The sequence below is a fragment of the Rosa chinensis genome, chromosome 1, assembly GCF_002994745.2.
Source record: "Rosa chinensis cultivar Old Blush chromosome 1, RchiOBHm-V2, whole genome shotgun sequence".
Classification (NCBI taxonomy): Eukaryota; Viridiplantae; Streptophyta; class Magnoliopsida; order Rosales; family Rosaceae; genus Rosa; species Rosa chinensis.
Window position 1 is genome coordinate 52,700,713 of NC_037088.1, and position 26,816 is coordinate 52,727,528.

The 26,816-nt window shown below is 37.5% G+C and overlaps 3 protein-coding genes across 6 annotated transcripts; 1 reads left to right on the forward strand and 2 right to left on the reverse strand.

The window, feature by feature from the left end:
• Positions 1–10,006: 10,006 nt before the first annotated feature.
• On the reverse strand, positions 10,007–11,226 carry LOC112182426. Its single transcript, XM_024320923.2, is given in 2 exon segments — positions 10,007–10,595; positions 10,598–11,226. Coding segments are annotated over 2 exon segments (906 nt in total). The 5' UTR covers positions 11,163–11,226; the 3' UTR covers positions 10,007–10,254.
• Positions 11,227–14,930: 3,704 nt separating this feature from the next.
• Positions 14,931–18,811, reverse strand: LOC112182118 (GRF1-interacting factor 3). Of its 2 annotated transcripts, none has more exons than XM_024320560.2 (5): positions 18,679–18,811; positions 18,414–18,541; positions 16,323–16,399; positions 15,834–15,924; positions 14,931–15,747 (listed from the first exon to the last, which is right to left on the reverse strand). In XM_024320560.2, the coding sequence occupies exons 2-5, from the start codon at positions 18,498–18,500 to the stop codon at positions 15,409–15,411; spliced, it is 594 nt and encodes a 197-aa protein (XP_024176328.1). In that variant the 5' UTR covers positions 18,501–18,541; positions 18,679–18,811; the 3' UTR covers positions 14,931–15,408. The 2 variants fall into 2 exon arrangements, with proteins under 2 accessions (XP_024176328.1, XP_024176327.1); XM_024320559.2 differs by having other exon boundaries at positions 14,931–15,750.
• Positions 18,812–22,337: 3,526 nt separating this feature from the next.
• Positions 22,338–26,547, forward strand: LOC112182117 (probable protein S-acyltransferase 12). 3 transcript variants are annotated; one of them, XM_040517640.1, is made up of 8 exons: positions 22,338–22,743; positions 23,257–23,506; positions 24,098–24,189; positions 24,429–24,555; positions 24,650–24,735; positions 25,089–25,154; positions 25,307–25,429; positions 26,377–26,547. In XM_040517640.1, the coding sequence occupies exons 1-7, from the start codon at positions 22,555–22,557 to the stop codon at positions 25,421–25,423; spliced, it is 927 nt and encodes a 308-aa protein (XP_040373574.1). In that variant the 5' UTR covers positions 22,338–22,554; the 3' UTR covers positions 25,424–25,429; positions 26,377–26,547. The 3 variants fall into 3 exon arrangements, with proteins under 3 accessions (XP_040373574.1, XP_024176326.1, XP_024176324.1); XM_024320558.2 differs by lacking the exon at positions 26,377–26,547 and adding an exon at positions 25,524–25,804; XM_024320556.2 differs by lacking the exon at positions 26,377–26,547 and having other exon boundaries at positions 25,307–25,804.
• The last annotated feature ends 269 nt before the right edge of the window (positions 26,548–26,816 follow it).

Sequence of the window (26,816 nt, forward strand, 5' to 3'; positions counted from 1 at the left end):
CTTCAGTTTTTGTTTCATTAACCACGTGGTGTAGTGTGTATATATATGTGTGTGTGTTAAATATGATTAATAAAAAAACAATAAGTTTTGTATTACCTATTTAATCACTGAGTCACATTATGAGAAAAAATAAAATAAAAATAATGTATTTCTTTTTGTTAAACAAAATAAGCCCATTTTCGGCCTATTTCGGCCCTATTTGGCTTAATTCGGAAGGCCGGCCCGACCCGGCCTTAGCGGCTTGGGCCTTTCAGGCGGGTAAGGGTTAGCATTTTTATGCCCTGACTCTAAATTTTATTGACTTTGAATAAGTCCGACCCGGCCCGACCCTAAGCCCTAAAATTTAGGGTAGGGCCGGGCTAGGATGACCCCTATGTTCAGCTACTCAGCGTGAGAAAGTTGTGATGAAAAGCAAGTTTAAGGTCAATGTTTGTAATTTCTATTTCGGTAGAAATTTTAGTATGTTAGACACTTAAACATACGGAAATGTTGATAGAAAATTTGAATATCTATTGAATTTAGTGACTAATATTGACAACTGTGGGCATGCAAAAATTAATTTTGAAAATTTTTTCAATGTCACTCAAACATCTGTAAGATTAAATTACAAAATTTTTGATAGTTTCGAATAAATTTAAACCCTTGATTAAGATTTTGATAGGTTAAAATGTTTAATCCCTAGTCTGTACAATAATAAGGTTGATATATGGATGATTTCATTTGAAATTGAAAACTGACATACTAAACTGAATCGAATCACCAACAATCTAACAATAATTAGACGAAACTGAACTAAACCGGTTGGTTATTCAAACCAACCAAAGACTAACTATGAGGATGAAAGATGAAAGATGAAAGATGAAACTGATGAAAGCATGAAAGATGAAACTGATGAAAGCATTAAACTATCAAACACTCAAAACTTTCAAACTGTCAAACACTCAACACTCAAGCAATTTCCAGCAATACAACTATAAACTCAAAGTCTGAAAACTGCAAAACTGCAAAATAGCAGAATTACAGAACAATGCAAAGCTGCAAGTCTGCAATAATACACATTTCCAGCAAACTGTAGCAAATAAAATAAACAATAGACTGTCCAATTTGAACAATGCAGCTGCATCAATTTGCAGCAAACTAAAATACTAAAAGTCTGAAAATGAGCAATTCAAAGTCCCAAATTGTAACAAATAACCTAAAATTGAAATAGTTTATCAATATTTCATCAAAGTGCACAACTGCAAACATATTTCCAGCATGGATTCCTCTTCCTTAATGCAACAAGGCTTCCAGCCTTCCGTTAATACTAAATCTACATAGAAAATTACAAATCTACAATTAGTGGTATTAGGATAATTGAATCATCTATGCAGCTTTGATTATTAAGTGAATTGAATCATTTATGCAGCAAAAACTTCAAATGAAGCAAAAATGTTCAAACCTTTATGCAGCTTTGATTATTGAGTGAATTGAATAATTTTTTCTGCTTTTTCTTCTTGGTTGTAGGGGCCGAAGCCGAAACCTCAGAACTCTTGGTTGCTTTGCCACTTGGTGCAGATGCAGCAGCAATAGTATTCTTGCCCTTGTCATCTTTCTCTCTATCCTTTTTTTCATGGTCTGCACAATGTCAAAACTCAAAACAGTAAATCACATAGATTTTAAAACTAATTTCTTGTACCAGATTCAAAAACAGTAAACTAAAAATATCAAAAACACATACCAGCTTCAATTTGTTCATATGACTCCATTTCCTCTATAGTTGGAATGTACTCCAACCACATAATGGCATCAGCCTTCAACCAATTTTGAAGACGTACATATCCGTTTTTCAACTGTTTTTGGGTTTAAAGAGCTTCTGTATGGATCTATTACCCTGTTCCCAGTGCTGAAACTTGACTCACTTGCAACGGTAGACATTGTATGGCTAATATATCTCTAGCCAATGATTGCAAGTTGGGATATTTACCTCCACTAAGCTTCTACCAATCCAAAATCTTCCAATCATCATTTTCAGCAGGTTTTTTTTATAGGGTCCAGCAAATATTTATCAACTTCATGTTCCACCACAACATATTTATTCTGTTCAAGCTACCTATACCAGTCTTGCATAACAGCGCTCTTCCCACTAAGAATCCTTGCTTTGCTTGTAGTCTTACTAGTCACTGTGTCACTAGTACTTGGACCTTTACCTTTAGCCTTGGTTTGTCCACTATGTGGACCATTAGACTACCCATACAAGTCACACAAGTCTACCACAAGCTGCTTTACTTCATCACATTTCTTTTTGATCTCCCAATCACACAAATTCAACATTGTTTCACACAATCAACTAATGTTTCTCAATTTATACCTAGAATCCAAGACCAAAACAACTAGGAAGAGTTGGTTCATGCAACTAAGTTCCCAAAATACTTGGAATACTTGGCCTTCATCTTGACTGTCATGTCATACAAGACTTTGTCCGCTTCACTTGAATCAGGCCCTACCCCAATAGAACTGAGATCTTCAAGCTTTGCTTCAATAGTAACAATAACATGGAATGCCTTGTGTGCAGTGGGGGTATGTGAAGCACTAACATTAAGGGTCACATCGTAGAAGACTTTCAAGAACTTCACAAAAACTGCTGCATTGTCCCAATCTGCATCACTCGGTGGCCCTACTCTTTTTACACGCACTTTCTTCTTACTCTGATTTTCAGTTTCATCATCATCTTCAACTTCCTCATCTTCATCAAAGTAGCTTTTGTACCTTGAATCCTCCTCATCCTTCAATCTGTCAAATGCTTTTTTCAACTCCAAAGCTGTTTCCAACATAAGAAAGGTGGAATTCCACCTTGTTGGAACATCTAAGATGCAAATCTTATTGCATTCAACTTTCTGCTGCTCTACTCAGCTTTTAAATTCATCTAACCTTGCACCCGAACTTCTAACATATCTCACAGCATTCCTTATGCTACACACTGACGTCTCCATCATATTCTGTCCACTCTTCATAATTAGGTTTACAATGTGAGCCAAACATCTCACATGCATATACTTACCTTCACAAATCGGTTTTATGTCCCAATTGCACATTTTCTTCCTAACATAATCAATGGCATGCTTGTTGGCAGAGGCATTGTCAACAAAAATTGGTTAAACCTTATCTATTGACCAATCAATCAAACACTTCTCTAAGATTTTTCCTATGGTTACACCTTGGTGGTTTGGAATCACACAAAAAGCAAGCACTCTTTTGTGCATCTGCCATCTCCGATCAATAAAATGGGCAGTAATCACCATGTAGTTTATATTCTGACAAGAAGTTCAAGTGTCTTGTCAAACAAACACAATGACACTTCAATTCCCTCCTCAACTCCTCCATCTTGGCATCATACATGCCTAGAAAGGTTTTGACTATGACTTTCCTACATGGGACTTTAAACAAGGGTATAACAACACTGCAAAAATAATTACCGGTTTTTCAATGAAACTAAATGGTAGCTCATCGACAATTATCATATGAGTTGTAGCTTCCACACAATTATCTTGTGACCAATTCACACTAACCAAAGTACTATGACCTCTTCTTCTATCACTAGTCAACACTTGTTGGCCGCATTCTACATTAACTCTACCAGGATATTTCTTACACACTATCTCAATGTGTTTCCTAAGAGATGATGTACCATTTTCATATGAATTGCATGCTAAATTAGTCGTACAGTACTTACATTGAGCTCTCTTACTATGGCCAACCACTTTCTCTACTCCATCGACAATCTCAACTAAAGGATGATCATCCTTCGTGAAGTGATCCCAGACGTCCAACCTCTGCTTGCCTTTCTTCTTCTCTCCTCCTTTTCTCTTAGCAGCAGAGCTCCGAGCAGTAGAAGCTTTCCTTGGTTTACTTGATTTTGGAGCAGTGTTGTTGGCTGCTTGTTGAGATGTTTCAGGGTTGTTGCTTGCAACCACAATTTCATTGCAAGTGGATGGTTTAGAATTGGAGCTGATGGGTCAGAGGAGCTAGCAGATGCTTCAGACATGGAAGTAGATCTCCAAGGTAGCTAGTGTATGTACAACTTCAATATTTCCTAGAATGAAATCAAGACAAGCAATATTGTTATGAATAACTATAGTTTGAACAGAAACATAGAAACTGACAGATGCAATTCAATTCCCATCTAACACAAAAAATCAAGAACAACCTATATCACCAACTTTTCCTACTTAAACAGTAAACACAAAATTCCCACAAAGAGTCAAAGACATTACACATAAAACATAAAAATTCAAGAACTTTTTGTCTCTCTGCTTGTTCTCGGGTTCTGGGTATTGCTCAATCACCTCTAAAGCCTATAAGGAAAGCAAATTTAGTTAATTCCCGACTATTTGAACTGAAGCTTTGAATGAAAAAGAGGAAAGCTGCAAACTGCAATGAGCGAGAGAATTTGGAAAAATAGAGAAAAAGGGTAAACCTTTAAATTGGGTTGGGAGAAATTGGGAAATCTGATCAAGAATGAAACTGGATTGCACTCACTGCAGGGCTGGGTTCAAAACTTCAAACGAAGAGGAAAAAGTGGTCAGATTTTACGGGCAAAGAGTGATGTATAAACATCCTAATATCCTATTATAATTGAAATTGCAGATTGATGAGAGTAGAGCAAGAAAAATGAAAGCTTACATTGAGCCATGGCCAACACAAATCGAAGATGGTTCATCAACCAAATCCCAGACGGCGCTGCATCAACCAAATAGCATATGGCCAACACAAATGGAAGACGCGATGTTTCTAGGTTCCAGACTTTGAGGGAGGTCGTCTCGCTCGTCTGGGTTTTGATGATAAGGATTGCTAAATTGGGGCTTCTCTGTTTCTGTTTCTAGGTTGGAGAGTGGAGACTGAGAGAGTGAGAGTTTGAGGGAAGAGTCGAAGATATATTCTAGGGTTTTGATCAAATGGATACGAGACAAGATCATTAAAATGGAAGGTTATGATCGCATTTGGAAGACTAACTTGGTGCCTGATCATATGAGAAAGGGTTTATTTTACAGAAATAAGCTCGGTCCTATTATCCAATTATACACTGACATCTGTATTTCGGTTTCAAGGGGTTTTTGAAAGCAAGAACGAGAACCGAACCAAGGAGACATTGCCAGGAACCGAACAAAAAAAAATTGTAAGTACATATGTTGTAGAATCGAACCGAACCTAGTTTTTCGGTGTGGTTTGGTGCGGTTCCTTCAGTTTTATGGTTCTAAATCCCAGCCCTAATTCTAGGTGTCCTTAAACACCTCTTTAGTTTTTCTCACTTTACCCCATGACCGCTCTCTTCTTGTCATGCCTCTGATTTTTAACACATAAAAAATTGATATACAATCCCATAATTATACATACGTGATCGTTCAGTCATCAATATCAAATACCTGGAAACTTTTTCCCTTTAAACTACATACATATTGATGCCCCGAACCCACTATGTCAATATTGACCCCGCTCCACAGAGTCATATATTACATAAGCTTATGAATTAAATTGTCAACAACAAAATAAAACGTAAATGCTCCTCAGAGCTTACTACAACGGAAGTCCAAATAACGGTAAAGTCACAAAAATGGCTTCCTACTGTAAAACTGCAAATGCGCTATCTCAACTTCAGCCCCGATTATCCTACCATGCAGGATTAACCCCTATATCGTTGAATAGTGCACTGGGTTGTCACACAACAAACCCGGTGTGAAAGCTCGTATGAGTAACTCAAAACAATCAACATAACTCACACATGAAATAAGGAAAACAACTCACACTTTGATTCCTTAAAAACACGCAACATAGAAAACAACTCACTCCTTGGTTTCTATCAAAGCGTAACATAGAAAGCAACTCACACCTTAAATTTTATCAATCGTACCATATAAAGCAACTCACACCTTGATTTCTATCAAATTGTACCATAGAAAGCAACTCACTCCTTGATTTCTATCAATCGTACCATAGAAAGCAACTCACACCTTGAATTCTATCAATCGTACCATAGAAAGCAATTCATACCTTGATTTCTATCAACTGTACCATAGAAAGTAACTCACTCCTTGATTTCTATCAAATTGTACCATAGAAAGCAACTCACACCTTGTTCCCTAAAAACACGTAATCTCATGAGTTAGATATAACCTTGCATCATTACCCCATGAATCACAAATGGCAGACAGACTAGAGCTCTAACTGAATTCGTAACCACTCGTCCGGCCAAAGACGTGATTACCTGATATTCTGCCTAAGGTCATAGACCTTCATTCCTCGGACTTCTCAGTACCTCGGAATAAAACATTAAAGAAGTCGCACATGACTCAAAATATTACACAAATCTCAACGCTTTTCAAAACAATCAAATCAACAATTCCACAATCATTTGTTTTCCGAAAAGCCATAACACAAAACAATAAAAAGCATCATTCATGCATATTGTTTTCATAAACCAACCAAAATCCACTGACACACACACACACACACACACACATATATATACGTAGTCATCCGCTCAGGAATGCCTACTAATACTAACTATAGTTTGCAGTTAATAAATAACTCTCAAAACGATAAGGGTATTCCGTTTGTAAATGAACCTTGTGAGATTACTCACTTCGAAACTTCCGTTGCATCTTCAATATAGAACAAAGCAGCCAATCCACAAAAATAACCGTCCAAAAATACTTCGCGTAGTACCTAAGGAAGTACAACCTTGATTCAATCAACAAATCACAATTAAATAAAGTTCGAATCCCAAAATCGAACTAAAATCTCAAAGTAACGCCAATTAAGGCTAAACCACTTCCTAGACCTCCCAAAGTCTCCGGAATACTTCCACAATCGATATGTCCAAACCACAAGTCGATCGGACGCTCGGATCTTCACGGATCAAATAAATCAACCGGTATGAAACCGTAAAAATCATAACAAATTCATACGAACTCCAAAAATTGCATATTATATATCGAAATGCTCGTATCGACGAGTAGAAGATATATAAACAGTCCCTAACATGGCCGGAACACCGTCGGCCAAAATTCAATATTTCACAAAACTTTCAACATCAAAGATGTTCATCTCAGCATGCTTATCAATTTTCATAACTAGCACGAAGTCAGAAACTAAGCGTAAAGGGTCGAAAACTACCTCGCAAACTGTGGATTACTGTTCAATCCGAGTTGAACCAAGTTTCACGTGAATCGATCCAAACAACCACCACAGATCAATCAAGGAGGCGGCCGCGAGCTTCCCAAGCCTGGTTTGAAGCTTCGTCGACGTCGGAGATCGGAGAATCGATTGGGTACGGATATACAAATTTTCGCCTCCTTGCTGCGCTGTCACCGCTGTGAATCGCCGCTAGAGGATGCCAGAGGGAGGATCGCACGACGGAGACGAGCTGATCTGAAAAGTTTCACCGCTGGAGACTGCTGGAGCTTGCCGGAAAAGCTGGGTAGGGTCGGCCAGGTCCAGGTCGGATCAGACGGATATCTTCGATACTGAAGGTGCAGCCGAGAGAGAAGAGAGAGAGAAAGCAACTTTCCGGAAAAGGAAAATGGAATTATGAAAGAATTTTCGGATTTTCTCTATTTATACAAAAACAGAAACTTTTTCCGAAAGCCATAACTTCCTCATATGAACTTCGATTGACGCATTCCACATGTCCACGAACTCGTATCGATGCGCTCTACAACTTTCATGAAGGAAGTTTTCCGAGAATCCCAACATATAAAAAGTCAAACTTCACACGACCCCTTAATACTGTGAAATTCGAATAATTATACGTACCAAAATCATTCAACTTCACATTCAACTTACGAATAAAGCACAATAACAATTATTCGTACAACTGATCCATTATAAATTACCAAAATTATATAACAAAAATCTAGGTCATCACACTTCTGCCTGAGAAATTTTTCGTATTTGTCATCAAGATTAGGCAAGAACCAATCATGGTATATATATTACAAATAAGTTTCCTCATTTAAAAAGTCTTTTGGCAGTTTAAATGATTTCTAAAAAAATTATTCTTTTATACAGAAACTATTTTATTCTATTCAGATTAACTTGGACATCATCTTCATTAATCTTCGTGGACAGCAGACAAATCATAGAGAGAGGAAATTAGAGATTGAGACAAAAACAATGGCTGGCACCCCGCACCATTATAATTCAAAGTGCCATCAATATTTTTCTCTTTTATATAATTAACATTCAAATCTCTTTCACCATGAACAAACCTAATTACAATGCAAATAGAAGAAGAAGCAGGTATATAGACGACTCTACCAAATAATAATAATAAAAAAAAAGATATGATTTCAGCTTGTTTTGGAGAGTTTCTATTCATACCTTCAAAATTGACATTTTGACGTCTTTTTTTTTCAAAGTTATAGTTGATTTTGTCAACTCATGTCAAATAACTAATAAAGACACAAAAAAAGAAAGAAAAAAAATTATAGACTTGTAGTTCTTTTAGTGTGTACTCTTCAGTGCTGTTTAGATGTTCTTTTAGACTAGTAATTCTGAAAAGGAGCTCTAGTTGGGCTCTTATGTGATTGAATATAAGTTTCACTGGGTTCTTCTAATCAAGTTACGTGAGTACTAGTTCATCACTTCAACGTTTCTTGCTTTTAGAATTTATATTGGCAGCCATTCTGGATTATGAACTGCAACGATAGAAACAAATTTGTAGTAGAACAATTTTACGGCGGCAAAGAGATTAGACAATGCTGCAGACATGACTATATACAAGAAACTCACTGAGCTTCAATTCCAAACACACACACACATCTATATACACACATACACACACACACACACACACACACACACACACACAGCTAACCAACATGTGATTTTTGTTTTTTGTTTGGTTTGATTGTATCAAGGTAAAATAAGATTGTGAAATCTTCAAAAATTGAATGACAACTATTAATTTTGGAGGTATAAATAGATTTTTTTTTGAAAAAAAATTATTTATTTTATTTGACGATAGACATTTTGGGAAAATTAGGGATGTGTAAATAGCAAATTGGTTATTTGTAAAAGTTGGAGGTCTATTAAGTGGGGAGGTATAAATGCTAATTTTAGGGGTATGAATATAAACTCTCTTTGTAACCACCTGGTGTGGTAAGGTTTGTCGAGTTGCCTAGTATGGAACCCCCATGTCTAGAGTTCGAGTCCCAACTCCCACCAGTTTGCGGCCAGCAGGTTTGAGGGGCCTTCGGGTTCGTGCACCTGCGACTAGAGATTAGTTTGGCTTTGCTGGAATACTCTCGTTGACCTTAGTTCGAATATTGACTAGGTGGGTGTGTTATTAACTCTCTAACGTGGCTTGCTACCTCACTCCTGATCAAGAAAAAAGAGAAACTCCCTTTGTTTTTTCAAAGGGCAAAATTATATTTAAAATGTTATAAAAAATAGGTGGTCAACTTACCAATTTAGGAGTATGAATAGAAACATTTTTTTTTTTTCCAAACATCAATCCTATTCAAACCACAATGTATTAGTCCGCATCAAATAATGTACGATACTCTGTGTGGATTTGTTGTTGAATTTCCCACAGTGGTGGTAACGGCAGGCTTTTTCTAATCGTCGGCGGTGGCAGCAAGTGGGTTAGCAAGTATGTGGTGGTTCTTGGTTTGCTAGGGTTTGCTATTGGGTTGGGTTGGACCTCATTTTGTTGGCTTCCTAAGCCTTATGGTGATACTATGCAGGTCACCCAGTTTGTATGCATTCTCAAGGAACAACCCCTCTGCGTAGAGTGGTAATTTGGAAACATGAATAAATTATGGTTAGTTCTCAAGTTGTTTAAGAGTTCTCCCTAGTAGTGTCAGGTTACAAGTTACATACCTTGAGCTTATTCTCATGGTGATGTTACATTAGATTACCTTAAACTTTTCTAGGCATGGCTCAATGTTGTCGTAACTCAATTTTTGGGTGAGTCATGTATCTATTTCTATTGTTTATTGGATTAACACCCACCTTCCTGAAAAAAGAAACGGTACAAGTATTGTTTTTCATTAAATGTATCTTTGTTCAACAATTCATTGGTAATTTACAAAAAAAGGTCGTCTCCAAGTTACAACATTGACATGTACTTTCACATCTACCGGTAGAAAACAATATACATACCCTATAAGAAAAATGTACCCAACATGGTAAAGCTTTCCCTCAAAAAACCTATTGAATCCAAATAGTGAGGCGCATTCAATGCATGATAGTGATCATATTTCTATATTACAACTAATAACCCGAGTGAATGACCCAATGCTGCCTTTCCAGTTTAATTTTGAGCCCATAAACCCTAGCAAATAAAGTTACCGCCCTTCTTACCCCTCTATCATCAGCCGCGGTGAAATAATTGTGCCCGAAAAGCACCCCACCGGGTTTTAGGATCCGATAAGCCCGGTTGATATCCGACCAAGCCGAATTAAAATCATAACCCGCATCCACTTCTATCAAATCACCAAAAATACCCCACTCACAAAGCTTATCAAGTACCGACCCAGTTGAAAACGGTACGGGTAAAACCGACTCCGTCGCGTTGGCGGATACGATATTTTGCATGAATTGGTACATCAAAAAACGTCGCCGTTTAGCATCTTTAAGTCCTTGAACCGTTCTCTAAACCCGGGCCATCCCCGAAAGTCATCCACACATAGGATTTGGGTTTGGAGCCCGAGCTTGCGGGTCAAGTCGACCATGTGGATAGCGGATGCTCCAAGAAACGTGCCCACTTCGATGATGGTCCGGGGCTTGACCATTTCGATTAGGTGCTCGAAAACGGCGCCGTTTGGGCCCAATCCCTTGGCACGATTGGTACGTAGGAGGCTTTTGACGTGGGGAGGAGGGAAGTTGGTGAAAGGCGAGGTGGAGTTGAAGGCTTGGTCGAGAATGGTTTGGCGGACGAGTTGGGAAGGGACCGGGTCGGCGCAGTGAGTTGTGACTCGGAAGTGGTCGAGTTGGGTGGGGAGGTTGGCCAGTTGAAGAAGCGATTGGGCTGAAGAAGAGGGTGGTGAGGGTGACGTCGGGGAGGGGGTTAGAGGAGAAGAGAGGTAGCCTAAGGTGTAGGTGAAGAGGAGGAGGATGACAAAGACCAAGGGTTTTGCTAGTTTCAGTAAAGCTGTGTGTTTCTTCTGGTCTTCTTTCATGGTGGCTTCAGATAGCTTGGATCTGTAGGGCAACAGGCAACTAATAACCTTTGGTTTGGTGAAGGTTAAGGAGTTAGGGAGAGGAGTTAAGAGGAAGAAGAAGTCGCTCTTGCGTGATTAGTAATGGATGGGGTACTGAAAAGTACTGAAAAACGTACGCTAATTAAGGACTTGGCCTTCATCAGTTAATGTATTTATGTATAGATATCTACCAACAGAGAGAGACAGTTGTTGACGTGTTGATTAGGAAAAGCTTGGATTAATATGGTTGACAAAAATGGAGGCTTGGTGTATGAGCTAGGAAAAATAGCTTAAATCGGAGCCTTGAAAAGGCTCCAAACAACTAAACCGTGAGTCGAATTCAGGACATTTCACTTACAAATTAAGTATGTATATCCTGAGAAAAGAGTATCAATTAATTGGTTTAATCACGTAAGTATGTACTAATGGTCCTTAGCAAAGAGTATCTATTAATTGGTCTAATTACAGACACTATTGTCGAGGCCTTTTAGTAAATTGTTACTCATTTAACCTCCTAGGTAATTGGAATGAATTTGACACGCTTTTACAAATAATAAAAATCTTCCAACACCAGCTCTCATACAACCCTATCTATTTCCACAATCTCAAGAAGTACTTAGGTGTCGTTTGGTTTGCGGAAATGAAAGTAATTAGGGTTATTATCACAAATGGTATCTGAACTTATCCTCTATTTTATCGATGGTACCTGAACTTCATTTTTGATCACAACTAGTACCCGAACTTTTTGATTTCATTTTAAATGGTACCTAGAGCCACTTTCGGTCACTATTTCGGCCAAAAAAGCCAAATCCAAAAAAAATTTTAAAAAATAAAACTAAAAGTTCAAGGAAAGCCTATTATCAAAAAGATCATTGCTATGATCGCAACCCTTGAAATCACCAAATATCATCATTATGATCGCCTCACATGCCCTTTTTAGTCGGAATAGTGACCTAAGGTGGCTCTAGGTACCATTTAAAATGATATCGAAAAGTTCGGGTACTAGTTGTGATCAAAATTGAAGTTCAGGTATCATCGATAAAATTGAGGTATAGTTTATGTACTATTTGTGATTTTTACCCAAGTAATTATTATGTCTTTCCCATGAGAAGGAAAATGAAATTTCTGAAGAACTTTCCATTCCGATGTTTGGCAACTTAAAAAAGTTATTCGGAAAGTTGTTAAAAATTTTGTAATTAATGCAATAAAATAATATGTTGTGAGTAATAAATGCAAGGAAAAAAAGGGAAGAAAGTGATTCCTTTAGAGTATGGAAGGAATCACTTTCCCCCTATTTTCCTTTGCTTCAAGAAATACTTTCCTTTCCTTTTGCATTCCAAATGCAGGAAAGGAACAACTTTCCTTTCCTGATACTTACTTTCCGCGAACCAAACGAAACCTTATTGTATGAGCACAAATGATTAGAGTAATAGCTACAAGTGAACTTACTTCTGGTTAGCTAGTCTATCTGGAACCCTACTATTTCTTTGAGTACTTGGACGTTACCACATACTACCATAACTAAATACTTTTTCTTTTGCATTTTAGCTGGCCATGTCGTCTGAGTAATGACATTAGTTTTCAGCTGCAGAGGGCTTTTCCAACTGCTTTTCTAATCGTTTTCTGACCTTTGCTGTAAAAGAAGGCCAAGTCATTCAGTACTGATTGTTGTCCGTCTCCTCGTGTTTCCTCGATCTCTTCTCCGTTAAAATTCTGTAGTCATTATCAAGGTTCAAAATCTCTGCGATATATCCGATATATCCCCCGATATCTCCTTTTTTCGACGGACCGATATATTTATGGGGGTAAATATCTTATCTGTCACCGTTTCTGCGAAATTTCTCCTACATCGTCAAATATCCCCGATATATTAGATATTTGTGATATATCCCGATAAAGTGAAGAAATATCTGTATAATTTGAGGTAAAAAAAATAAAAAAAACTCAGTAATTCTCTACGTTATAAAAAAAAAAAATAATGATTATATATATAGACTACGTTATAGTTCTTCTAAAAAAAATCAAACATATATAATATATATAAGTATATAACAAACTGCAACCGACAATTCTCTATTTTTCTCCCATTTTCTCCTCTTTTATGTCGTCCCCTCCGGCCCTCCCCACCTTTTCTTCCCTTTTCTTCTCTTTTCAAATGGTTAATGCAGATTGTATGCTTTAGAGATGCAAAGGAATCATTTGGGTCAACCATAGCAAGAAAAACAAGAGAAACCAAAAATACAGGTTTGTGGTATATCCGTATATGTATACATTAAAACACACACATACACACACATATAATTTCTTTAATAGAAAATGTTGATCTATTATAGTAGTAACTCATTGTAGTAGCTTTATAGCTGATTGGTGGACACAATTTGGGTATTCTGCACCAAACATGCAGAAAATTGCAATGCGTATTTTGGCACAAACGGCTTCTTCTTCTGCGTGTGAGAGAAATTGGAGTACATTTGCTATTATTCATACCAAGCAAAGGAACCGTTTGGCATATCAGAAGTTGGAAAAGCTTGTATACTGCTACTACAACATGAAGCTGCGGCTGCGAGATAAACAGGCAAAGAATAATGTGGTCAATGAAAACAACAATATAGATCTACTTCATGTTGCAAGCGAGCCGCTTGATAATGGCATTGATCCACTTCATGATTGAATTATGCCTGCACACCTCGATGATGAAGCTGGAAGACCTCTTCCACAAGTTGTAGAAACTGCAACTAATGCTGGAATCAACGTAGAGAGAGTCTTATCTGAAGTTGTTAAAAACCCAGAAGATAATTTAGATAGTGATGATGCGTGGGGTGGTACAGCAACTCCAGATAGTTCTGATGATGATGGAGAGGGTGAAAGCGGAACAGGTGGTGGAGGTGAAAGATATGAATATGGACAATCTTCTGTGGATGAAGGATTCCATATTCTGTGAAGGTAATTTTGATCATGCCACCCAAGATGAAGACCACAGAGTGAGAACAGCTGGTCATGGTGCTCAAGAGAAGACCCGATATGGGAGGAGGACTAGAGGTGCAACTGATGATCAAAGTACCCCATCTGATGTTTCTTCAATTGCCTTAAGTTTTGACTCTATCAGTTTAGGCACAGAGCGCAGTGGGATCTCAAATGAATCTCATGAAGGCAACAATCAATTTGGTTATGATGCTTATGGATATAATCAATATGGAGAAGTATATGATCAGTCATCTAGTTGGGTTCATCCTTATTATCCCCTTATAGGGGAAACAGTCGGCAGCTCTAAAGAGATCTATAACTGTCATGTTCATCACTACAATTCGCACTATATGGGTCATATGTCTTGGTCTGATTATTGCATTTTTGTAGACCAACGAGCGGCTTTTCAACCGCCTAGAGTCTCTTTTTGGATGTAGATGAAGTTTACATTCATATGTATTTATATGTAGTTCTAAATTTCTAATAAATTGACTTTTTTCAAAAACGATATTTTCGTACACTGTATCCCCGATACATCCGATATCTCCCTTTTTCAAAGTACCGATAGATATGAAAATACCGATATTTAAAACCTTGGTCATTATAACTCACGATTTTCTCTCCCATCGATATATTTGTTGTCCTCTGTTCATTACCTAATTAGATCAGTTCATACACAGAAAACAAACTTTGATGGTACGCGAAGCAATTGTTCCTTCTCCCCAGCAGAACTGTCAAAACCAAATACAAAAAACACATACGCACAAGGTATAGAGGAAACAGTGACAAAAGGCTGATAAAAAGAACTGATTGATCATTTTGGCCTCCAGTCATTTACTAAGAAGAGTTGAAAGCTCATACGCATACAAACCAAAACCAAAAACATAACAAACTACCAGCAAAACTTGTAGCAGGATCAGAATCCATGGAGCATGCTGCATGCTTATTGCCATATTGTAAGCCACAAATTGACAGACATGAAGTACAGAACACCGCATGCTTCCCACCTCTAACACTCTTGGGACTAATCTGTTGTCTGTCACTGCTTGTTTCATCTGATTCCAGGATCCATTGCATTCAGAACAACTTACAACACAACTCACCTACCTAAGGTGTTTAAAAGACTAAAAGACCAGAGAACTTGTGCTTCTTTGCTCAAATCTATCAAAGATCACTGAGCATGTCAGCAGCTACTTTAGGAAAGAAAACACCTAATATCAACAGGCACATGTATCCATGCGGAATCATCCTTAAGGCCACATCACTTATCTTCTCCGTCACCATTGCCGTGCCCACCAGCCGAGCTCCCCTGGCCATCGCCACCTGTCCCAGCCTCTGAGTTGTCTTGCTTGCTTCCTCCATGGGTGCTCTCAGTATGATGCATTGAAGGCATGCCATTGGCCCCTCCAGGTCTCATTCCCATCTGGCCTTGCATGGCATGTTGGTGTAACTGCTGGTGTGATTCGTGCATTTGATGTGGGCTATTGAACTGCATTTGCATCTTTTGAGGGAAAAGACCCTGTTGCTGAGCCATTGCCGCTGCAGCCTGAGGATGCTGCATGTAATATCCCGCTTGTTGCATCGCAGGATGCGGGGCCATCTGCTGCAGGTATTGAAACATAGATGACAAAAACGTACAGAAATGATGAGATAGAAAACGATTGAGGCACTCTTCTGATTACCCACCTGGGCTGGCATTGTTGGTGCTTGTGGTTGTGGTTGAGCATCAGCAATTGCTGCTAAATACATAAGATTCTTTTGAAGCTGAGTTTGGTACCTGAATCATCAGAATAGGTAAAGTATTAAGTCATTGTGCCAACCAGTAACAAAAAAGTCAAAATATGAAGACTACCATATTAATAATTCTATATAAAACAAGGATATTTAGTGGACATAAACTCATAGCACTGTATCCACTGAGAGATGCTACCACCTAACATGCATGGACACCTTGCAGTCCCATGGTCCCCAACAACCAACAATAACAATCCAGTGTCACTTAAATCATATAAGACGAGAGAGAGAGAGAGAGAGAGAGAGAGAGAGAGAGAGAGAGAGAGAGAGAGAGAGAGAGAGAGACCTAACATGCAATGACACCCAGAAGTCCCATGGTCCCAAACAACCAACAATAACAATCCAGTGTCACTTAAATCATATGAGAGAGAGAGAGCTTACTGGGCACACTCAGCAAGTTTTCCAAGGTTTTGATTGTCCAATATTGCTAGAATCAACTTTTTGTTCTCATCAAGGCACTGCAACATGAATTAAAGAAAGGCAATCACACTGGATGACATAATTTCCACATTTGACATTTCATGAGTTCCAACAGTATTCTTGACTATAATATCACCAACAGATTAACTGAGCCACAGAAATTCTTATTCCAAGTTATGGAAGCATCCACCAGTAACCAAGCTAAAGTTATCACAAATTCGATGGAAAACAAAAATAAAGAAAATAAAACCATAGATGCAAGGACAAATACATCAACTTTGAGAAAAAGCTGGAATCGCCACAGAAACTAAAATATCAGAACAATATAAGATGCTAGGCCACAAGACTATTCTTGTATCATTGTAAACCCAATACACTTAAATATCACAACAATACAAGATACTAAACCGCAAGTTTATGTGGGTAATTATCAGCTACTGTATCCTCAATCCATTTGAGGTTCACAAAGAAAAACTTAACCTTCCAAAACTCTAGGAGAGGTTTTCAAGCATTCAAAGGAATCTCGGGTTGAGATAGGGATCTATACTAAGGTTATCCATATCAGTTACTTTTTGGCCATTTTTCCTTTACTTAATTTGGGATGGATGAAGTATCCTACATGATTTACCATGCAAAATTGTCAAGAAATTATTTTTCCTATACCATTGACAACCCACTTTCAAGAAAACAGACACCGACAACCCACTTTCAAGAAAACAGACACCATTCCAGAAGTTTCAAAATAGTGGAACTTTCACAAAAATTCACCATAGCTATTGATTGTTTATACCTCGGGTAGGACTTATAATATTGGTCCAGCTAGAATTTATTCAAGCTGTACATCATATTTGAAATGATATCATTTTACTTTTGGAAACTGGATAAATAACACGCTGAACGGCGCAAAATACTGAGTTCTATAATATATAATACTTTGACTTAAGTTCATATAATCTTATGAATGCTGTTGACAACAAGATAGCTGCCCGGGTAAGACTTTTAAAAATCACACATGTGCAAACATACACATCGCCAAACCAGCAAATATACAACTATGGTCACACTATAAACTTAACACGCCATGAGGGGAAGGATAACTTGGAAAAAGATCTTAAAGCCAACTATATATCCTGTATAATGATAGGACCAAACTTTTGATACATGAAAACTAGATGTCTCTCCTGCTCTATAGTATCATGTTAACTTGTTAGGTTCTACAAGCTATACACTAGACCAGAGAAATATATATATATATATATATATATATATATATATATGCAATATTCAATACCTATGTTTAGAGCATATGCAAAGAAGAGACAGAAACTTGATGGATCTCAAGAGCCACCAGTGAAGTTTTGCACGCATTTCAGAAGGTTCTCAGTGCAAACCAGAAGAAAAAAAATTCCAGAAAAGAGAAACATCACTAGTGTTTTGAATCAACTACCTAACGGACAAAACACACTGTATTACTCCTTCGAGCACCTTCTTCATAATCACCACTCCCATGCTGCACGGTCATGGTCACGTGTCTCCCAATTGTTATATAGAAAACCACTAAGAATATATTGCATTATTAGAAATATAGTTTACATCCCCTGTTCAGAGAAGAGCTCAAATTAAATTGTGTGCCACCCACACAGATTAATTCCATGGTTCTCTGACTGATCTCAATTGATACATCCTGATCTCCAAGTCAAAATCATAATCTTTTCGAATCCAATAAATAACACATCATCAGACCACTAAAGAACTTCGGATTTCTTCCTCTCTTCACCTTAATATTTTCAGCTGCTAAAGGGTTCTCTTTTCTATAAGAAGAAGAAAACTTTGCAAACTAAAATCAAATAATCAACTCTTCCTTTATTATTTTCTTACAAAGTTGTTCTATTTCCTAAAACAAAAGCTAAAAACTCAACAAACAAAAAAAACCCAACAAACCCAGAAGCGTAATTAGTTCCTAGAAACCACTAAATGCTCCAAATAACCATAAAATCCATCACAGCCAGCCATAAGATAAATACAGAGAGAGACAGAGAGAAAAGGGCGCACCTTCTGAATTTGCTCGGTGGTGATGTTAGTGGGTGGAAATGAAGGCATCCCGGTCATCATTTGCTGTGGCTGCTGCTGCTGCTGCATCTTTTGGCCTTATCTTTGTTTTTGGTGCAGAAACCCTAACCCTAATAATTCAGCCCCAAATTGAAAAACACAGAAGAAGAAGAAGATATACCAAAATCAATTAGAAGCGCAAAGTATAAAGGAAGAGGACAGATTTAATGAGGTTGGGGAGACAGAGAAGGACAAGGCGGTGGTGTACCTTTTACAAGTCGGTGGTGATTGCTCAAGTCCGAAGTGTGTGTGGGAAGTGGGAACACAGATTTTTGAAAGCAGATTTTGAGGAAAGACGAGGTTGCTGGGGTTTTAAAGACAAAAGACACCTATAAAACAAACAAAAGGAAAATACTTCACTACATTAATGTACCGATACATCCAATAGACTAGATTCAACACAGTTGAACGTAGTCTACTTGATGTATCGGTATATTAATATACTATAGATAATTTAAAAACAAAATACATACATAATTTTTATTTTTTTTTAAAAGCAAAATGTTACTTATTTTCTAACTCATTACTTTTTGAGTTTTTTCTAAGACATAAAAAAAAAAACACACAAATTGCTTTTTCAGACAAAGAGATAAAGCACATCAATTTTTGCTAGGCCTGGGAACTCCAAATTGACATACCGAGACCGAAACCGTCCGATCCGAGCCGATACCAATCGGGTCGGTTTGCAATTCCTGTTCCACATAATCCCAAACCGTACCGTACCGAATAGTAAGTAAACGGGTCGGCATCGGTATGGTTCAAATAGATACCGTATTGTCTGACCCGACCCGATTTTCTAATATTTTCACGACTTGTCGTATGTGATCAGCAACTCAGCCCTAATACTCCCAAATTCCAATTCATTTCGTATTTTCCCCTTCTACAGTTCTCATTTCTCAACTCACAAAGACACAAACCCTAAATTCCTCTCTGGCTCTCTGCCCTCCATCGAAGATTCGAAGGCCTAGACAGGCGGATTGGAACTGAAGGCTCTCACTCCTCTCTGCCATCCATTGAAGAATCGAAGTCTCTCACTCGTCTCTCCCCTCCATCGAAGAATCGAAGTCTCCCACTCGGTCACTCCTCTCAGTCTTCTCACAGAGACCAAATCAGAGTTCAAGAGTGAAGAAGTTAAGACTTAAGAGCCTCGATTTGACTCAACTCGATTCTTCAAGCCTCCCACTCTGAATCGATGGGAAAACTGAGGGTAAGTCTCTCACTTTCTCAGATTTTTATGTTTTCGTTCATGCTTTGTACTTTGTAGCAGCATGATTGAATTTGGGGTTGATTAGTGGTTGGATCTGTGAGGTTTCAGTAGTGAAATTTTAGGCTGGAGCAGTGGGTAGTGTGGTTGTGGACTTGTGGGATCATAGTGAGTTTTAAATTTGAAGTGATTTAGGCTGGAGGCTTCTGATTTGTGGATATGTTGATTCTAGTCTAGTTGTTTCTTCAACTGGTATTAATAGATTTTTTTTTCACTGGTATTAATAGATTTGTTAATACTATGTATAAATGTTCATACTACATTGCATTTTTCATTTTCGTGTTCATAACTTCATAAGCTGCATTTTTCATTTTGCATGTTTATATGTAATCGAGTAATTTGACTGTTGTGTAATTTACTTGTTTCAGTTTAAAAGCAGTAAGAAGAGAGCTCAAGGACAGAAAGAAGCAGATTCTAGTCTAGTTGTTTCTTCAACTGGTACCTCTCCCTCAGTCCCTGACAGAGCTAAAGAAGATGTCACTCAAGCAGGAGCTCCATCTTCCTTATCTGACAAGGTTAACAATCCTCGAGCTGATAGAAAACGTAGTTGGGTGTGGGAGCACTTTAAGGAATATAAAGATGTAAAAGTCACTAAAGTAAAGGGTCAAGAAGATATTGTAGAAGAATTTAGGAGGGCTAAGTGTATATATTGTCCTAAGGGTCCTCTATGAGACTATACTTGTGTTGGCTGTTCAAGTTTCGACAGTTGCATCGGAGTCTGCTTTTAGCAGCTGAGGGAGAGTAATCGACAACTTTAGGAGTTCACTGACTCCTAAATCTGTCAAAGCATTGATTTGTCCACAAAGTTGGTTAAGGGGGAATGATATTAGCTGCATAGAAGATGAACCATGCATCAAAGATTACGAGTTCTATGAAAAGTGTGAGAAAGGTGCAGATTTTTAACATTTTGTGTTTGTTTTTTTATTTTTCAGTTTTCTCTTTTTACATTTTAGCTTCTGCATTTATTTTTTACATTCTGATTACAGTTTCTTGTGTTTTGTAATTTGGTATGTAGATCATGTAACCTCAGCCTCTTCAACCTCTTGTCCTCCTCTAAAAGTTGAGGGAAAGAATGGTATTGGAACTAATGATGAAGTTGTTCAACTCAGTGAAGATGACTCCAAGGATGAAATGGTGTCTGATGATTCAGAAAACAGTTGATGCTTATTGCCTTGATGTGATCAGTTTCTGACTTTCTGGTTTATGCCGCAAGGATGGACTCTTTCAGTTTTCATTTTTCAACTTGATTGTTTCATATTGTCATGAACTTATTTCAATTGCTAGTTTTCTACTGTGGTTTCACTGGTTTGTGAACATTTCCATGTAATATTAAGCTGATAGGCTTAGAACAGTGGGAACTGGGAACTATTTGGCTATTTGCAGTTATGCACTTTAGATTTGTTAACCACTTATTTAGTTATTTTAGTTATTTGTACTTTTGTAGTTCCAAGTTCTGCTTTGATTTGCATTTTGGACATAAATGTGCATGAAGTTCATTGGAGAACTAATTAGAAAGGTTTGCAAATTTACAATGCTGCATTTTTTCAAGTTTCTGGAAATTTTTCTGTTCAAAGCAGTTCAGGTCGATTGGTACCAAACCGATCGGATTTTGTCCTAATCGATATTGCATATGAGATTCCGGTGTACCGAATCGAACCGAGCCGACTATAAACTCGGTATCGGTATCAGTATAGGCATGTTCCTGAGCCGAGCCAAACCAATCCCAGGCCTAATTTTTGCAAAGAAAATGTTATTTGTTTCTTGCACTTGATTTCTTCAAGTTCATGTATATGTCTGTATGATTTCTTGTTTGGCTAATGTTCCAATTTAGCTAATCAATGAGATTTTGTTTCATGAAATAATGTTGTAGAATTTGGTATTATCGAAAGGTATGCTAGAAGATAAGTTTCGCTAAATGAAGAATGATCCCTCCATTAAAAATAATAATACTTGCATTACCGATTTACTTTGCACTGCTAATCAAAAGAATTCTGACGTCATTTTTCTTGATGAACACTAATATAGTACCAAAACTCAACACCTATATGAGCACTCATACAAAGAATTCTTGATGAACGAGGGGGTCTCGTTGAACATTGCAATTAGAATTCCACATTTTTCAACAGTTCAAATACACTTTACAAAAACTAGACACTAATACAAAAACTTGAGAAGCCAAAATATGCGGTATAGTTCCAATGAACATGAGCAAAGAAGCATTTTATTGCAATGTAATCACAAATTATGCTCGATACCATTTAGTCTATTGACATTGGTCGTCTCACATTTATAAGTGAAAGAAACCTAATAAGTTCGACTCAAGTTCATGTTATTTTGTCTTATCAAATAATAATCATATCTTATCAAATATGATAAAATACTATTTAGCCTGTTACCATTGGTTGTCTCATATTTGTAAGTGAAAGAAACTCAACGAGTTCGACTCATGAACTCATGTATCAGTTATTACGCCTCATGTTATGATGTCTTATTACCCTGACCTCATTGCAAAACACACAAACAGATCTCAACAACCAAACCCGTTTCTTGCACTAAGCTTTCCCATTACAACCCAAGAGAAAACCAGTCCAAACTTTTACGAGGTAAATTTATATAATATCTCTCCGACGCGCCCAAAGTAGCAAAACTCTAGTAAAACAGTCCAACCTTAACAAACCAAGAATACTTGTTTCCTACTCTTCCACCACAACCTCAAACCTGGCTCCCGATATCTGGAAACGCCTATTCCCACCGCGAACCCGAAGATCCATTCTTCAAGTCCCTGCCGGGATTGTCACTCGCCGGTGCCCCAATCCCGGAATGGAGATTAATCTTTTCCGGCTGTGTTCCGGCCTCAAAGTCATCGGCTACTTCATGATCTTATTGGTCGCTGCCATCGTTGCTGTTTCCTACTACGCCGTCGTCGTGCTGACGTGGGGACCCGAGCTGCGAACCGGTGGCCTCCACTCTTTCTTGGCCATCTCCATTATCGTTGTCTTCCATTTTCTGGTAATTCTCTACTGTTTCAGCCATGGATGCTCTCAAAGGTTACTGCCTTTTCTTTTTGGGTGTCTGGGTATTGAAGAATTGAAGTGATTAGATTGCATTTAGTTCAATTGAGTGAGCACAGTTCAGAAGAGGAATGAAAGTGGAACAAAGTTTTGTACTTTAAAACTATCTAGTGTAAAGCCAGATTGAAGTCAATGCATCGTGCACTAGTTTAGCTGGTGAAGTCAAAGACTTTGAAATATTTAGGTCGAAAAGGGGTCTCAAATGCTTGAGAAGCTTACACGAGTTGAAGATTTGAGATGAGACTTGAGAGAGATGTGAGGGATTCGATACAGATATAAGTTTTGTAAGATGGTTTAGCACTTCTCTTGAAAACTTAAGCTATTAGGTATGGATAATGCTTTCATTAAACTACTTTTATGAATTCTTACGATTAGCGTGAATAATAAGATTTATTTGGAAGAAAACTGTATCTGGACTTGCCAGTGATTTCAAATTGTGTTTGACTTGCAGCTTATAATGTTGTTGTGGTGTTACTTTATGGTAGTCTTTAGAGACCCTGGTTCTGTTCCGGAAAATTGGAAACCTCGTACACAGGAGGAAATTTTGGAGGCTGGTAGTTCTCTAACTTCGACGGAAATCACAGCACCCGAGGTTTTCAATTCCACGCAGTCTACAGATGGTCAAGAAAGAAGACCAGAAGTAGGCTATTGTAGTCGGTGCCAAAATGCCAAGCCACCACGATGCCATCATTGCTCTGTGTGTAAGTAACTTGCCTACTAATGTTGCTCAGAAATTCTGTTGTGTATCTCGTCATGGATTACCACTTTCTTCTCAAAAGACGCGTTACTATATTTCATGCATATTGACCGTTCTATGTTTTTATACTCCTTTTATATGTCTTGGAAGGAGATGTTATCCATCTGTGTTGTGTGACATCTCCCTAAAGAATTCTTCCTAAGGGTGGTAAGTGGTAACATATGCTCTTTGTATAATTTTCACTTAGTGCTAAACTTTAGATTAAAAGAATTTTTATAAAGCTATTGTGCATAGGATGTTTCTTTGTGTCATTGATAGATGAAGATATAGATTGAGGGTGCTTGTACTCTAAAGTCTAAACTGGCAGATGTTGACCTGAATCATATGCCTTAAACATCCATAGCTGGTTGTTTAATCAGTGTTGCATTTATCTTTTTGTATATTTGTTACTCTATGTATTGTCTGAAGTAATATCATTGTTATGGGTTTCAGACTCCACAACTTAGGGATATTGGTGCTGGCCTTAAATGACATGTAATAAAATAAATGTTCAAGTAACAAAAAAAGTAAACTCATTTTCTTCTATGTTCTGTAGGTCAAAGATGTGTACTTAAGATGGATCACCATTGTGTTTGGGTGGTGAATTGCGTTGGTGCCACCAACTACAAGTCTTTTCTGCTTTTCTTGGTAATGACATTGCTTTTTTGTATTTTCACTCCTGTATATGTTTGTGAAATGCATAACTATGTGAGGACACTGATTGAAGTAATGACTATTTCATTATGAATGGTCAGAATAACTATTGATTATGAAATGAATACCTTCTGGTGTGCAAAGAACTTTACATTAGGGTCCTGGGTGGACTTAATTGGCTATTTTTATTGTGTCTATGGTTTCCTGACATTTTTCATGTTTTGGCTTGACAGCTTTATACATTTTTGGAGACGACAATGGACACCTTAGTTTTGCTGCCGAATTTCATCAATTTTTTTTCTGAAGCCAAGAGTCATTCCACATCTCCTGGCAATCTAGCAGTTGTTTTTGTGACTTTTGGTAGGAGTCCACATAGATGATAATATTGATCTCCACATATTGGTTTTGCATTCCTGGTTTACTTCATTCTTACAGATTGTATACCATGTTGCAGTGCTTAATTTGGCCTTCTCATTGAGTCTTCTCTGTTTCGTGGTTATGCACATATCCCTTTTGTCAAGCAATACCACTTCAGTAGAGGTAGTGAACTCAAGTGCTACTTTTGTTTATCAAGTTTGAGAATTTATGATTGCTTTCATTTTGCACTTACCATTTGAGACCTGAATTACCTGATACAATCGTTTGTCCTAACGAGCTGTTACCTGCTTCTCTCGCTTTTATTCTAATTTATGATTTTTTTTTTTTTTACATGTAGTGTTATTAGGAAAAATATGATTTGGCTATAGTTGTCCCTAATGTCCGATAAACCTGAGTCTAAAAAGAGTGCAGAAACAAACTCTGGGTTACTCTCCATGTCATTGGTGCTGAGGCATCAAATGATTATTGTAATGTTTATTCTATTGGTACATGACCATATGATAACAATGTTTCAGGTTCATGAGAAGAGAAGAGCAACCAGATGGAAGTATGATTTAGGCAGGAAGAAAAACTTTGAGCAGGTTATATATATAGGACTCTCACTGTCTCTATCTCTATCTCTATCTCTATCTGAATTTGTCTCCTGAACTTCACATAAAATGACAGTTTTGCAAGCCTTCTTGCATCAGACATTTGAGAAGTCTCACTTTTTGCTATTTTTCCCCTCCAAAAGGTTTTTGGCACAAAGAAAGCACTGTGGTTCTTCCCATTGTTGTCAAAGGAGGATTTAGACAACATACCTGCACTTCGGGGCCTGGAATTTCCCACAGTATCAGATAGCGAGGCTTGATGCTTGGTGAGCTCATATATTTGCCTCCTTCAAGTCATTGAAATATTTAATCAATTCGTGCATATTTGTAACATTGAGTCTGAAAATTTGTGGTGTACAGTGTTTGCTTTAGTCAACTTTAGGATCTATATTTGGGTCTTTTTGGGAGTTTGGAAGAAAAGGAAATGAAAAGGAAGACAGTAGTGGACAGGGAATGAAATACTGAAGAATGATAACATTGTTTCTTTCTTTTATTTGGATGTTTAAAACTTTAAATTGAATGGAAGGAAAAGAATGATTCCTGTTAAAAATAAAGGTTTGTTTTTAAATGAATGTCACATTCTTCTTACCAGAGAAACACAAAAGAGTGTCTATGAGGGAATTCCTTTTATTTGTTTTGTATATGGATTAGAATGGTCATTCCTACGTTTCTAGTCCGTTTAGTTTCTCTCATTGAATCTGGAAAATAAGAAGTCCAAAAGAAGCTATCTTTGTAATAATCCAATCTATTATTTCTTTATGAAATATTAGAGATCTATTTTGATGTGTATCTACGCTGGTTGTTCTTCGTTGTTTGGATTGTAATAGTTTGGGTGCCAAATTCATTTGTTATATAATCAATCAACACTTGCTCTTCGAAGTTTGATAGTATGGATGCTAAATTCACCAAGAAAGAGTTTATTGCTTGTCGTGAACCACAATCCCAGTTTAAGGAGACTGTTAGGCTAAAAGTGTTGCGGTTTGGAGTACATGTACTATTTCTGTAGAGGTGAGACTCGCATGTATGGAACTTACGCTTGAGCAACGAAGCAAGCTGTAAACTCGAACATCCCAAGTTAAACGTTTGAACCTACTTGCCTATGACATTTGTTTATCTAGTACATGTTTGTGGGGTAATTGCATGTATTTGTAGTTTATCTTAAAAGCGGTTTATTTGATTAAACAGGTCATCTAATATTGTGAGTAACCTGCAGGTATCTTTTGCCTGGATACGATCCTAGTGTCGTCGTCACTCTTTCTTTCCCTTGTATGGAAGAGCCACGTAATCTTTTGAAAAGAATAATGCTAAAATGTTAGGTATAATACTTAAATCAGAGGTGCATAGATAATAGTTATCTGAGGATATTGACTCTAATATACGTAAAGAGACTGCAACATTATGTGGAACTACACTTTCTGGGGAAGGCAATATTCATAAGCCTACCCCCGATGAAATCAAGAACTTGATTCGAACAGCTCTATCCTTTTAACAATAATAATATTAACACCATACAAATCTATACCCCATAAAGAGTCTCCGTCTTTGTGCTTTTATAAATCTTGGAAACATGCGCATAGTAAATAGATCTATTATCTATCTATACATAAACGGCTAAGTAGTAGGCATTATAAGATTGCAATCTCACAAATCCTG